Source organism: Chelon labrosus (genome assembly GCF_963514085.1).
Source record: "Chelon labrosus genome assembly, chromosome: 16".
NCBI classification, from domain to species: domain Eukaryota; kingdom Metazoa; phylum Chordata; class Actinopteri; order Mugiliformes; family Mugilidae; genus Chelon; species Chelon labrosus.
This window is the reverse complement of record NC_140349.1, coordinates 4557761-4572186: the sequence shown is the minus strand read 5'-3', so window position 1 is coordinate 4572186 and position 14426 is coordinate 4557761. Positions and strand designations below refer to the sequence as shown.

At 44.5% G+C, this 14426-nt stretch overlaps 1 protein-coding gene across 10 annotated transcripts in view; it reads right to left on the bottom strand.

Annotated features, from left to right (window-relative positions):
• macf1a (microtubule actin crosslinking factor 1a) overlaps nt 1-14426 on the bottom strand; it is a 203567-nt gene that overhangs the window by 81783 nt on the left and 107358 nt on the right. For all 10 annotated transcript variants that reach the window (XM_084563044.1, XM_084563040.1, XM_084563038.1 and 7 more), the window contains 22 exons: nt 14020-14317; nt 13182-13310; nt 13010-13087; nt 12220-12381; nt 11926-12030; nt 11427-11522; nt 10403-10528; nt 7814-7966; nt 4888-5042; nt 4638-4764; nt 4367-4550; nt 4085-4251; nt 3735-3913; nt 3501-3639; nt 3209-3402; nt 2918-3077; nt 2738-2821; nt 2539-2646; nt 2345-2443; nt 2139-2261; nt 1485-1576; nt 1101-1236 (listed from right to left, as the gene is read on the bottom strand). In XM_084563044.1, the coding sequence (XP_084419170.1) occupies nt 1101-1236; nt 1485-1576; nt 2139-2261; nt 2345-2443; nt 2539-2646; nt 2738-2821; nt 2918-3077; nt 3209-3402; nt 3501-3639; nt 3735-3913; nt 4085-4251; nt 4367-4550; nt 4638-4764; nt 4888-5042; nt 7814-7966; nt 10403-10528; nt 11427-11522; nt 11926-12030; nt 12220-12381; nt 13010-13087; nt 13182-13310; nt 14020-14317 (3094 nt within the window). The remainder of the gene's footprint in view (nt 1-1100; nt 1237-1484; nt 1577-2138; nt 2262-2344; nt 2444-2538; nt 2647-2737; nt 2822-2917; nt 3078-3208; nt 3403-3500; nt 3640-3734; nt 3914-4084; nt 4252-4366; nt 4551-4637; nt 4765-4887; nt 5043-7813; nt 7967-10402; nt 10529-11426; nt 11523-11925; nt 12031-12219; nt 12382-13009; nt 13088-13181; nt 13311-14019; nt 14318-14426) is intronic.

Sequence of the window (14426 nt, the reverse complement as noted above, 5' to 3'; positions counted from 1 at the left end):
GCTCGGGTGTCCACAATTCTCCTTTGGCAGCTGTTAGTGATTTTCAAGCACAACGCTGGTTTAAAGTTTCACACATTAATAGTATGCATTAGAACAAACACAGAAATTCTCATTCACACACACGCACTTTTGTGATCTGGACACAACATGCTCAAATGGTGAAGTGTTTCTTTTTTTTTTTTTTTTTTTTTTTGCATAGCCGGCCTCTGGTGCTCTTACACTCTAAAACAAAACTTTTTGCTCGTTCGAGATCCACTGTAAAAACATACAACGTGAACATAGGAATAACCTATCAGGTAGGGCTGTAAGACAATAAGAATTATCATTATGAAGGACTGCTGCAAACCTGGAATTCTCACACACATTCAACCATATATTTTTTTATTTTGACAGGAGAGGATTTTATGGCAACGTGAGTGGTCGAATGTAATGTGTTGACTTTATGCAGTGGCGATGTTACACCACTATATAAAGAAAATAAACATTACACCTTTTTGTAGAGATGACGGTGAATGTGAAGCTGCATCTACTTTGATTTTTTCTACGATGCGTCTATGAAAAGCAGCTTTTGTTTTCCTAACTGCTAGCATGACTAGTGCGGCACCACGAAGGCCATGTATTAACCATGTTAGCAGTTCAGCAGATGTATTTTCCAATGATGATGACGATGACGACGGGGACAGTTAATGACAAGACTGCAGGCTTTTAGGATGTGAGAGTGGATAACTCCATGCTGAGCCCCAGTTCAGACAATGTAAACCAGCTTTTACTTGAATCTGTGCAGCAGAAGAGTCGTAATGACTTTTAGGCTGTTTTAGAGTATACGTCTGAACCGGGTCTGTGATGTCAATGAGTGAGATTCATCAATGGTGGTGATGTTTTTTTTAAATGCACACTCTGTGAACACACAACATGCTGTACAACACACACGCACATAAACTGACGCTTAGCTTGCAAGCGTTTTCGGACTCAAAGCAACATTTTTTCATAAAAGTACCTTCACGGTTATTTTCCTTCAAGCTCGCGTAAGCAGAATACATTTTTGTCACAAAGCTGCTGAGGGACTCCTCCCTCTCAGCCCGTCCCACCAACAAATATACCTTTCGCTCCTCCTCTTTGGCCAGCTGCTGCTCCAGCTGCTGCAGCTGCTGGGTGGAGCTGTCACACAGCTGGTTGTAGGCGGCCGTCAGCTCGTTCAGCTGAGCCTCCACGTGGGCGCGCTCCTCTGGGGACAACCTGGGAAGGACACAGGGAGGGAGACGTTTAGAGAAGCAGTTTAACTAATCCAGTTATAGAACTTTTAAAGGTTATATGAGGAATCTGTGGTGATAAATATGGAACAGAAGCTAAATGGAAGACAAGTGTGTTTGTGCACTGCTTACATGATCCCAGATGTGTTTTATTCTTAGCTGGTTTCTAGAGCACAAGTTATTTCCTGTGTGTGTTTGGAAAGTAAATTAAATTAAATGTGTTTGTTAACTTACTTGCTCGCCTGTTTAGACATCAGGAAGGCCTGTGTGCTCCTTATGGCCTCAGACACCTGGTCTTTCTTGGCTGCGAGCTGTTCACTGATAGCCTGCAGAAGATAGAAAACCATGGAATTAGTATTATATATTCAATATACACGTACAGTACATACACCGATCAGGCATAACATTATGAACACCTTCCAGAAGCCTACAAAACAGCTGTGACTCATCAGAGAATGGACATGGGCCTTCTGAGGGTGTCCTGTTTGGGATGTAGTGAATTTAGAGGTCAAAACCTTGTGCTGTTCTTCATGTTTTTTTTAGTTGTTCCTAAAGTGTTTTTGTGTGTGTGTCTGTGTCAGGCTGCATCCTGCTGGGGATGGCTGCTGCCATCAAGGAGTGTCATTGCTATGGGGTGGGGGTGCCTGGTCTGGTCTAGGTGCTACATGTAAGGGTGCATCAGCATCCAGATAAAGTTCATGGTGTTATACTAAAATTTAATAGTGCTACAAGTAACATCCACACCAATGAATGTCAGGTCCAAAAGTTTCCCAGCAGAACATTGAATTAATACAAGATGGTTAATGTTATGTATTTCTCCTGTCAAATGTTTTGGCTGATCAGTGTACAGTTCAGTCTTCACAGTTCAAACCCACTGTAGCGACGTACCTGTTGTGCAGCAAGTGAAGACTCAGCGTTGGGACCCCCAGTCCGTCCCTGGAGGCCTTTGACCCAACCCAGCAGGTCTGAAACCTGGCCCACTCTGGCCTGCTTCTCCTCCTCCACCTCTTTCTGCACAGATCAAGAAATGGAAACCCGTTAGCAAACAAACAAACAAACAAACTGCTCCAGGTATCATTTAAAACAAACTTCACCTCTTCCTCCTCCAGTCTCCTCAGGGCATCGCTGATGTACTTTACATGCTGGGTTGTCAAGGTGACCAAGGCTGTATATCGTGTGCGTAAGTCCATAAACTAGAGAGAAACAAATGACAAATTACACCCAGATACACATTTTAATTATCTTTAAATAAGAGTTGTTGCTGATCATGATATTAAATTGTTCTGACCTCCTGAGTGATGGCGTCAGAGGAGGAGTGCATCCTCCTCCTCTTGACGGGCGACTTGTGCGTCGACTCTACAAAGGCTCTGTACGTCATCAGCTGTAGTTCATAATCCTGCAGAATGAAAAGCATTGTGGAACTTAATTCACTCATCAATAAACGGAAAACTTAAACGACAGCAGAGCTTTCTGAGGCGGTTTCTTACCTTCACTGAGGTGCAGTACTGTTTGGAGTGAGTCTGGCACTCGTCTAGTTTGGTCTGGTTCTGTTCAATCTCCACTACTAATGCCTGACGAGACAACAAAACAAACCAATGTAACGCTGTAGGTCCTTTGTTTTTTTACATTTATCAAGACTTAACCAGATGCATTTAAGTGTCTCTAACCGTCTGCTGGGCCAGTTGTTCGGACAGCGCTTTGCTGTCATTCTGTTCAGGTTGTGTGTTTTCTTGTCGCTCTGTCGTCTCTTCAATCCACTTGATCAAATAAGAGTGTCCGTCTCTGTACTGCTGCAGTTCTGAGCCCAGAGTTTCCAGATCAGCTCGTCTGCAGTGAAACAGGAACATGATTTCAGATCATTCAGCATCCAGCATGCATGGCCATAGTATGAGATTTAAAGCAGGACAGTGAACCACTACATTAAGTTATTTCAAGTCATTCATTCTCCTTCTCCTCACCGTGTCTCCATCTGTCTTTTGATTCCGCTCCACCTCTCTGCCATCTCATTGGCCTTCTCCTGGTAGCGCTCCAGCTCGGGGCTGCGGTCCGAGTGTAACCTGCTGAGCTGAGAGCCGGCCTCTTTGGCCCGAGCCACCTCCGACTGCAGAGACTGGAAGATGCCCTCTTGATCGGGGAGCTCAGCCTGCCACTTCTGGAAAACCAGAACCGGACACGAACGTGCAGAACAAAGGTTAGAGTTTCAGATTCAGCTCGATGAGTGAGAGTGTTATGCGATGGCGCGTGACTAACCTCAAGCTGATCTCTGAGGCTTTGGATGGCCGTCGTGTCGGCAGGAACAATGTCTTCTTCACTTAGTCTGCTCTCGTACTTCCTGACTTGGCTCTCAGCTTCGTCCAAGCTCCGCATCAGGAGATCAACTGTTTTTAATCTGAAGCAAACAGATCAATATTGTTGTGGATATCAAAAATAGAACCAACAAACCAGAATGGCTTCATGTGCTTGAAAGCATTAAAGCTCACTAACTTTTCGAGGTAGACTGAAGACAGGTTGTGCAGTTTATCAACCTTCTCCACGGCTTGACTGAGTTCAGAGCGGAGGAGGGGGACGCTGGAGGACGTGGGCTTCTCATCGAAGAAAGTGACGCAGCGACGAGACACGTCTCCCAAACTGGAGCGAAGGGTGTCCAGCTCCGACTTTAGCTTCTGGACAAGAAGAAGAAGTTTTATTGTGTGACAAACATCTCTAAGAAGAATATATAACATTTATGATCAACATTTACGATGACTTTTCAACTGATCAACTCAAGAACCTAATAGTAACTTAATAAAAGGTGCCATCGCCCTTCGGCTCCAGCAGGTGGGGCTCAAACTGACCTCTTGGTCTGCAATCTGGACGGCAGTGTTGGAATAGTCTCCTGACAGCCGGCTGGGAGGTGGAGTCTCAATTCCCCTCATCAGTCTCTGCTCGGCCTCATTTAGACGGAGGGTGATGTTCTGCAGCTCAGACAGGTACGACTTGGAGACGGACTCGTCCTTCTCCACTGGAGGGAGGGGGAAAGAAAGCAGAGTTATTTTAGGCAACTCTGAAACCAATCGCCTGTTTTCTTTCATCCATCTTCTGTAACTGATTTGTCTCATTTGTCCGTCCCTCCTCACCCGTCTCCATGTTGAGCAGCAGGTCCTGACAGTGCTGCTGCGCCTCCTGAACCTGCTTCTCCAGCTCTCGTCGTTCGGCCGGCGTGAACAGAGAGCTCTCCTTGCTGTCGGACAGGAAGTCGGCCAGCTGGGACTCCAGGTGATCCAGGACGTGCTGGCGCTCCGACGGAGACTGACGACGAACCTGACGGGGGAGAGGGAGAATATGAGTCAGGCGGAGCAGATTGAAGTTAAACAGAACAGAGTGGAAAAAACAAAACAGACGTCTCACCGCGTCGAGGTTCCAACTAGAGACGGTGGCGATGTCTTTGCCCAGGTAGTGCCAGGACACCACGCTTTTCATGTTGACGTGGAGCTGATGCCACAGAGACATGACCTTCTGGTACAGCTGCTCAGTCCTGGACATGCAACAGGAATCCCATTAATACAGATTAGCAATACAGAAGTCATATCTTCCACCTTTGATTAATCAAGTCTTCGTCTATAAAATCTAGACGAGTCTGTTTCTGTCCGAGTCTGACCTGCTGGCTGTTTCGATGGCCTCCTGGTTCGGAGGTGGGACGGTGAAACACACAGAGGGCACCATGGCCTCGTTCCCCGTCGGACTGATCACCTTCCACTTGGTCCTCTGAGAGTTGTCCTCCAGAACGCACTCCTCCCCTCGGCTTATCGTGATCTGAGAGCCAGAGGATGGACGCACAGAGACGGGGAGCAAATGGAAGACGGACGACGAAGGAAGGGAAGGGAACGGAGGGTGTGGAAAGACAGATGTTTGGAGCGACGTGGAACAGATGTAGAGAACAAGAAGAAAAGCAAGAGAGAAAATTAATATTTGCAACGTTGGGCGTTATATGGAAATATGGTGGAGGTTTGGAGACAGGATGGATGGAGGAAGGGTCAAAAAAGCAAGGGGAATAAAAGAAATAGCAACAAACCCATAATGCAAACATTTAATGGACTTCATGGACTTAGTTTTAAAATGATATGATATTAGAGAAGCTGACACATGGATGATGCAACGTGGTGTGAACGCTGCTTTGCACCAGTAAGGATTTTATCGTGAAAGCAGCAAATATGTTATCTCCAAACTCAGAGTCAGGTTCAACGACGTCTGTGCCGGGTTATAAAACTAATAACAGCGTCTGTAATAAAACCCAGCACAGCGCGCATGTCTACGAGTTTGGGTTCAGAATCTGGAAAATCACTTTCTGGGGTTACACATACATGAGCTAGCTACATGTGTACTGTCTCCCTCCCCCCACCCACCACCCTCTCTCACCCCCTTGCCTGCACACACACACACATCAATAATGCAAAGCTGCACACATACAGTAAATACATGAAATGCAGATTAAAGCTCGTTACTGTCTGACTGACTGAAAGCGCCCAGGAGACCTGGACGGTGTTAAATTCAGTTCAGTTCAGTGATTGCTGTCTGCCCTTATCAACTGATCTCAGCGACCTATAACCAGGATAAATTTAATGTGATTCCACAAGAAGTCACTTTTATTGCCACTTTGGTGCAAGTGCGAAACTATCAGTGTGTAAAACATAAGAAGGCTTGAGTGGTATCAACAGGTTATCTTTAACACTGGTACATTTTGTACTGAAGAGGTTTGTTGTAGTGCACAAAATGTACCACTAGGTGTCGTCACTGACATCATTTGCCATTATCACATACACACTGATCAGGCATAACATTATGACCATCTTCCCAATATTGTGTAGGTCTCAGGTCTGCAGGTGTGACTCATGAGAGAATGGACATGGGCCTTCTGAGGGTGTCCTGTGGTGTCTGGCAACAGGATGTTGTCAGTGGGGGGGCCTTTGAGGGGAGGGGCCTCTATGGATCATCCCACAGATACTTGATCAGTTTGGGATCTAGTGAATTTGGAGGCCAACACCTTGTGCTGTTCTTCGTGTTTTTTTTGTGTGTGTGTGTCTGTGTCAGGCTGCATCCTGCTGGGGATGGCTGCTGCCATCAAGGAGTGTCATTGCTATGGGGTGGGGGTGCCCGGTCTGGTCTAGGTGGGTGCTACATGTCTAAGTAACATCCACACCAATGAATGCCAGGTCCTAAAGTTTCCCAGAAGAACATTCAACTGTCACAAGATGCTCAAAGTTATTTACTTCTCATGTCAGTGGTCATAATGTTGTGGCTGATCGGTGTTTACGTTTCATTATTTAATACCGTCATACCCTGATGAAAACTCTGGTATAAAGGGATAAATAAAGATACCACCCAAGCCTAAACAGGAGAATAAATGTACACAAAGACAGAAAATATAGTTTTCCTGTCTTTGGGTTGTGTCTGCACCAGGTTTGGCTTTAAAGACGCCTATCTATGTGAAAACAACTCCAAATCCTATTTTACTGACAAAACATAACAAGATTAGCTCCGTTATTTAATTCAGATTTTTGTTGAGGGTGGAAAATACAAAACCAATTCATGTACAAATTAATTTTATTCCAAGACAACGGCAGGTATCAGAATCCTAAACCCTGAAATCAGCTGATAAGAAGAGCAGCACCGAGGGCAAGTACAGTGTGTGTGTGTGCGGTGTAAGAATCGGAGGTGAGAGAGGGAGAATATAGGCAGCTATACCTGAACGTTTGTCTTGCCAGCCCAGCCGACAGACGAGAGGGAGGGGAGAGAATGAGGAGGAGGAGGAGGAAAGGAGGGAGTGAGGCAAAAAGGTACATGAGGGCATGGAGAGAAAGGAGGAGAAACAGGAAAGTGAAGGAGAGAAATATTACTTTTGGTCATGTGCATGTTTGTCCAGCTCACACTGGCAGATTTCATTTATATTTTAGATCTGTGACGATGGAGAGGAAAGAAAAGACCTTCCTCCTTCACACGGATACAAACCCTCGCTCTGTTGAATCTAACACAGCAGCAGACTAAATATAACAGAGGCTGCTGGGTGTCCAGGCCGAGCAGCTGGAGGGGATAGGTGATGGTTTTTTAACTGAGGCTGCAAAGAGGATGGGACAGATGTATAATTGATTTGCTTTTAGACTCCCTGAGGACATCACACCTCAGCGTGGGACAGCGAGGGATACTTTGCAGTTGCACAGCCTCAGCTCTCCTTAACATGAATCTTTACTTTGAATATTTTTTGGCCATTTTAAGACTGAATCTTAAAGAGTTTTCTGAAGAGACTACGTGGATCATAATCATTCTGCTTATTCAGCTTCCAAACTGAGCGCTGCTATTTGTCCTTAGGGGAAAAGAAAAACAGTCAGAGCTGTTAAAAAGTCAATTTCAAGCTAAAACAGCCACAGAGGTGGTTGTGGAAGGGCTTGGTGAGGAAGTGCAGAGAGGAGGCGGTCGGTCGGTCGGTCGGTGCTGTGGGTGGTGAGGTCGGTGGCGAGCTGGTTCTGAATATATATTTGTTGATAAAACAAACAGTGTTTCTGAGCTATAACATGTGGCGGGGGCTGTACCTCGATCTGCTTGTAGTCACAGATGGCCTTGATGGGCGTTGTGGCCCCCAAGGTGCTCTCCGCACTGCGGGGGCGGAGCTGCACCACCGTCTTGGCCCGTCCCACGAGGCTCGCCACCGTACTCCGGTACTCAATCAGCTGCTCCTTCTCCTCCTGCAGGAAGGACACAATCATCAGACATTAGACGCTCAAACCGTAAATCACTTCGCGATGCAGTGAACCTAAAGAGTGGATGGGTTAACGGACACACAATGAGCTGCAGCATATACAATAAAGACAGAACACTGCCAGCAGGCGACAGATGTGCAGCACCAGCAATATGACATACAATGGCAATGCTAACATGCTAATTAGCGTCTAATGTGCCACTCTTCTAGTTAACACTAAATACAAAGTACAGCTGAGACTGAAACTGGCAAGAGAAGAAGAAGAGAGGAAGTGATTGGTGGAAGAAGAAGAAGAAGAAGAAGAAAGGAGATGGTGGAAGAACAAGAACAAAAATGTGTTGGTAAGTCAGTGGAAGAAGAAGAAGAGGAAGACAAATAGAGCAGGCGGTTACTGTAAGAAGAAGTAGAGATACGGTTGGTGTAGAGAAGACACAGAGGAAGAAGAAGATAGGAGATGGTTGGTGATGGAGAAGAAGAACAAAAATATATTGATTAATTCAGTGGAGGATGAATAAGAAGAAGAGGAAGAAATAGAGCAGGCAGTTACTGTAAGAAGTATAGATATATAATATATGGTTGGTGAAGAAGAAGAAGAAGAAAGGAGGTGGTTAGTGTAGGATGAAGAGGAAGGAGAAGAAAATAGGAGATGGTGGGTGATGGAGAAGGAGAACAAAAAGATATTGATTAATTCAGTGGAAGAGGAAGAAGAAGGAGAAGAAGAAGAAGAGAGGAAGTGATTGGTGGAAGAAGAGGAGGAAGAAGAAGAAGAAAAAGAAGGAGAAGAAGCAGTGTAAGAAGAAGAAGAAAAAGAAAAAAGGAGATGGTTGGTGGAAGAACAAGAACAAAAATGCGTTAAGTTAGCGCAAGACGAAGAAGAGAGAAAGTGACTGAAGGAGGAGGAAGAAAAAGAAGAAGAAGAAGAAGTGATATTTGGATCAATAAGTGATGAGTGTTGTCCTGTAGTGTCTGAGTGGTTTGTTCTCTTCTAATGTTAGTAGCTTTGCAGGTATTTACTCAGGTATTTTAAATTTGGACCACAGATGAAAAGTTAAAGGGACTCTTAAATTATTACAACTCAACCTGAGGAGGGCCTTAATACCTGTCAGAAGTTATCTGACAATCCATCCAACAGTTCAGATTATAATCTCCATGAGAGGATTATAAACACTGATATATTTACACATCCTTCTCTGCGTTAACATCAGTGCTGTACATCTATAAATAGCCTGTTAACCTGTAACCCAGCTGTTTGCTGACTCGGCCGGTAACCATTAAACATTTAACTGTGTGCTCTTCACCCTGACAGGCAGAACTACTTTTCATTTCTGTCTCCAAACAGAGAGAGTCATTAAGGATTCATCAGAGAGAGAGAAAGAGATAGAGGGAGAACTGTGAGACAGGCAGGTACAGAAAGAAAAAGACAGACGGAGACAGAGACATGACCAGCATCAGTAACTTGACGACAACAGAGAAATGAATTTCACGCTGAGGTGGTGTTTGCTGCCGTACAGTGACAAATCAGCTGACAAATATTATTCACAGGGATGTAAATTAAAACGAGGGTACATCAGGAATTAACTTTCACATTAAGGTCAACAAATAAGATGTTTGTTTAAGGGGTACAGACCCTGTTATTACATCTGGGTAGAGGTTTTCTGCACATGTAGATCTAGGAAGTTATTTATTATCACTATAACCTGGAGAGAAGAGCTCTCCTGTATTTGGGTGTCACACCTCTTTACTGGGAGGATATGCTCACAGCTCTGTCCTGTGGAGCGATGCCCGCTCTAACCCTGCCATCTGCTTGAAGTCAGAGGTGTGTGTGTCTGTGTGTGTGTGTGTGAGAAGTAGGTGTTAAGATGGCAGCCTTGCAAATGTGCCACAGGGGGGATGATTCAGCGAAGCCTCTCTCTCTCTTTCTCTTTCTCTTTCTCTAACAGATTACTTCACCCCGTCATCCTGCTGCTGCCTGAGGCGGAGCACAACAATCAGGACGCTGCTACACAAACACCTCCGCCGCTACGGATCTGTGGATCGCTCCAGGGTTAGGAAATAGATTGAAAACAGCCAAGTGTTTTTTTTTACCGACAGAGAAAGCCTCAGTCCAGGAGGATATTGAATCCTGTCAAGTTTAAATGTGCACCGTGCACGCGAGGTGGCGGCAACGGAAATCTGAAGGAACACCCAGTAAAGCTGATTTATTGTAGTATAGTCAAATGCCCTGCAGGAGTCTTTATTTCTAGTTAGAGCCAATGAATTAATAAGATTTAAGCTGTTTCAGTCAGAATATGAACTAAAGCTGGAATTTAGGAACGATGCATAAGAGAGGAAAAAAAAACATGGGACGAACTGCATGTCATCTATGGTAAAACATCTACTTAGTATATCTATATATAAGATATAATTGTTAAGGGTCTGATACCATTGAGTCCTGCAGCAGGTCCTCCAGTTTGCTCAGCCTGCTGTTCTTGTCACAGGTGTACTGTCTCTTGATGGTTTCCTGGAGCTGGCGGAGATACGACTCACAGTCCCGAGCGTCACTCATGAACTGACGGACAAGAAATAAAAAATGTTAGGATGTGACATTACATGAGAATGAGTGGACACAATATATTTGCAGATAACTGTAGCTGCGAAGAGGAAAGTGACTCTAAATCATTTAAAGAAAATTTGCTTTTATGTCTTAAAAGAGGTACAAGAGAAGAAGGCCGACTGTGACGTGGCCTCACGACCAAAAAGTTGCACTTGAACAAAGACTACAGCCAACGATCAGGCATAATATTATGACCTAATATTATGTAGGTCTCCCTTGTGCCTCCAAAACAGTTTTGACTCATCAGAGAATATATATGGGCCTTCAAGGGGGTTTCCTGTGGATCATCCCACAGATACTTGACCAGTTTCTAGTGAATTTGGAGGCCAGGTCAACACCTTGTGCTGTTCTTCATGTTTTTTTTAGTTGTTCCTACAGTGTTTTTGTGTGTGTGTCTGTGTCAGGCTGCATCCTGCTGGGGATGGCTGCTGCCATCAAGGAGTGTCATTGCTATGGGGTGGGGGTGCCTGGTCTGGTCTAGGTGGGTGCTACATGTCTAAGTAACATCCACACCAATGAATGCCAGGTCCAAAAGTTTCCCAGCAGAATATTGTATTGTCACAAGATGGTAAATTTTATTTACTTCTCCCGGTCATAATGTTGTGGCTTATCTGTTTTTACACTTCATTATTTAATACCGTCATACCCTGTGTAAGTGGTTTTAATGTTGTGGCTGATAGGTGTATGTTCTGGGCCTGCATGAAAATAAAACTACTCTTCATACCAGTAGGGGGCAGTAGTCTGTTCTTCTTCTCTTTTACTTTAGTTTTTCTTCTCTTGCACTGGTTCTCTGACCCGATCAGCCAATCAGATGTCTGACTACCAGCAACGGTGCAGGACACACAAGTCTCACCTGGAAGTACGCTGTGTTGTCTTTGAGATGTTGCTCTACGCACACACACAGCTGGTCCACCCACTGCCACTGAGTCTGCAGCGCTGCACTGTACGCCTGATGAGACGGACGGAGAGAAATGTTGTGTCATGATGCCATGCTTCCAAAAAATAAAAATAAAAAAATATTCACACAGCCGCCTCAAATCACTAAAGGAGTTTAATCTATCTGCTGCAAGGGGTCAGCAGAGATGATGATCAGGACACTGTCTGCTTCTGTGGTTTCAGGACTCATCATGTGGTCTCATCTACAATCTTTAACTGAGGAGATGTGACAGGCAGCTTCAACAATTACCGCTGTTATTCTAAGATTAGATGCACATAATAACTCCTACTTGTTGCTAAGCTAAAGTCACTTCTGATTCTAATTTATATTTGTGAATATATCATGCAGAGAAGGAGGAAGAGCCACAGAGAGGCGTCATCTCTAAAGGTCATCCAGTCCATCTGAATGAATTCACCTCCACAGTCTGTTTGGCTGGATGGTTCTCCTGACACAGACGGCTGGCTGTTTCCTGGAGCGACCGCATCACATCTCGTTTCTCATCCAGCTCTAACCTCATTTCCTGTAAACAGAGCAGCAGGAAAAGGAGGATGGTTGGATTTTAACTTGCACTGGTCGGATGTATAAATAGTGAGGGAGCATATTTGGGTTATAATTGTGTCGTGTAGAAATTGTTTAATTGCCACATGGTGGCAGAGGTTTGCGGTTTGCACTTTGAGTTTTTTTTTGTTTTTTTCTTTCTGCCACTCACGCTGTACAGCTCCCTCTTGGCGTTCATGTTGGTGTTGCCGTCGCTCCAGTCGAAGGCGATCTCCTCCTCCTCCCTCTCGTTGAGCCAGATCAGCTCCTCGGTGCAGTGCGACACGAACGCGTGCAGGCTCTCCAAGCTCCGCAGGCGCCATGACGAATGTTCCTACGGCAACCACACAAACAAACACCATCATCACGCTGATCAGCAGTGCAGAGAAAGAGAGAGAGAGGGAGAGGGAGGGAGAGGGAGAGGGGTATTTTCTGGTGGTTTGGATTATTCTGTTAGATGTGGTGCATTTACTGGGACTCTACTGAGGACAGGCTTAGTGGAAATAAATTGTAAGAAGAGACAGAAACTTTCAGAGGAATGGAGAAACTTCCATTAAGATTAATTTTCCATGATAAGATTATAAATTAATCTTAAAATATGATATGCACCAGTTTCCACCATGTAATTTCTTAAAATAATTTCAGTTTTTTTAAACTTGGCTTTTGGATACTGCTTACATTTAGAGAAATTAAGACTCTAATTGTTAAAATCCAAGAGCATCTGGAGGCAGCAGAAAGAAAAATCCAAGAGCATCTGGAGGCAGCAGAAAGAAAGCAGCTGAAATCCATGAATATTATATGAGGAAAGAGTAGAAAAGACTGAGGAATTAAAAGAGGAAATATGTAAATTTGGGGAGGGAAGAGACGCAGAATTGCAGCTCCGCCACGCTGTAATTGGATTAACTGAAGGGGGTGAACAGAGAAGCAAAGCGGGGTAAAGACAGAGGAACACAAACACTGACCAGCAGTTTGCAGTACTGGTGCTCCAGCTTGGCCAACGTCTCGGAGTAACTGCTCATAAAGTTGGGAGTGACTTTAGCCTGGGGGAGAGAAATCAGAGCTTTGTTAGAGACTCTCGTGAGTGCGAGGGTCGCTGCGTTCAGGTGGAGAACGGGATGTGATGTGTGTTGCTACCTCGTAGCTGCGTGCCTCCTGCAGGCCGCTCATCAGCTCTTCAATCGCAGTGTGTACGGAGTTGTGTTCTTGGAGGTTGTTCTCTACGGACGGGAGGTCTGCGCCCCACTCAGCGCGCTCCAACAGATCCTGGAAAAACACAAATATGACTGACTTTTAATATTTATTTGACTAAAACTAATTTAATGTCTTGTTTTCAAGCCTGTGAGACATTTTTAAAGTAGATTAAAGTAGATTTAAGGAAATATTAATGTCATTTAATCTCTTTAAATTAACGATAAGTTCATTATATTTCCCTCTGATGGTGAAGGCTTTCATATGGTGCTCTACTTTAGGTTTTAAAATAGTTTGTAATGAGTCTAAGAACCACTTCATGACTTTAAAAACAAAAAGTATTTAAATAAATGTGTCTTAAAGATGGACGAGTGTGTGTTTCCTTCTTTTCTCTGTTTAATTTAAATGTAAATTGAGTATCTTTGGGTTACGAACAGCTAATAGAAGAAAATAAATCATCTGAGAAAGTGTAATGGTAGTATTTCTTGACATTTTAAAGTAGAGCTGGGCTATATATTTAAAAAAAAATGTAGATAATAGTGACGTTTCATCATTTTCAGCCACTGAAGACGATGACATAATAGCAAATAAATGTACAAATAAGGGTAAAGGTCATGTTACTTCAGTGATATGGACATGGTTAGGTTCCTCTCTGCCCAGCATGGCTGTTGCGTATTAAATATTACATACTCAGTACAGTTTTAATGAAGCTTTCAACTGTGAATGCCCATAAAAATAAACAGAGATTTTATTGTGTGGCCATATCGTCTCTGCTGACTCTCACCTGCGTCTCCTCCACCCATCCCAGCAGCTCGTAGATGAACCTCAGGCTTCCTTCGTCCTCTGATGAAGACATGGCCACCAGCTGGGAGCGGGACATGGGCTGCCGCAGGAGAGCGGCTCCCACGGCTCCGACGGCGCCAACGGCTCCCAGCAGCGTCTGCCCCAGAGAGAGGCCGATGCCGCCGTCGGTGGCTTTCTGTCCGGTGAGCTCCGTCCCGACCTGAGAGAAGTGTCCTTTCTTGTAGACGCTGGCGCACTGTAATCTGAGGGAGACCAGCTCCTCTTCAAGGCAGGACACTCTGATCAGAGACAGAAATATAGAGTTAATAAAGGATCCACTATAAAGCGATGGTTAAATAACTGGGAGGTTATTTTATAATCATGTTATCATGCAGATTTTCTGGTCAC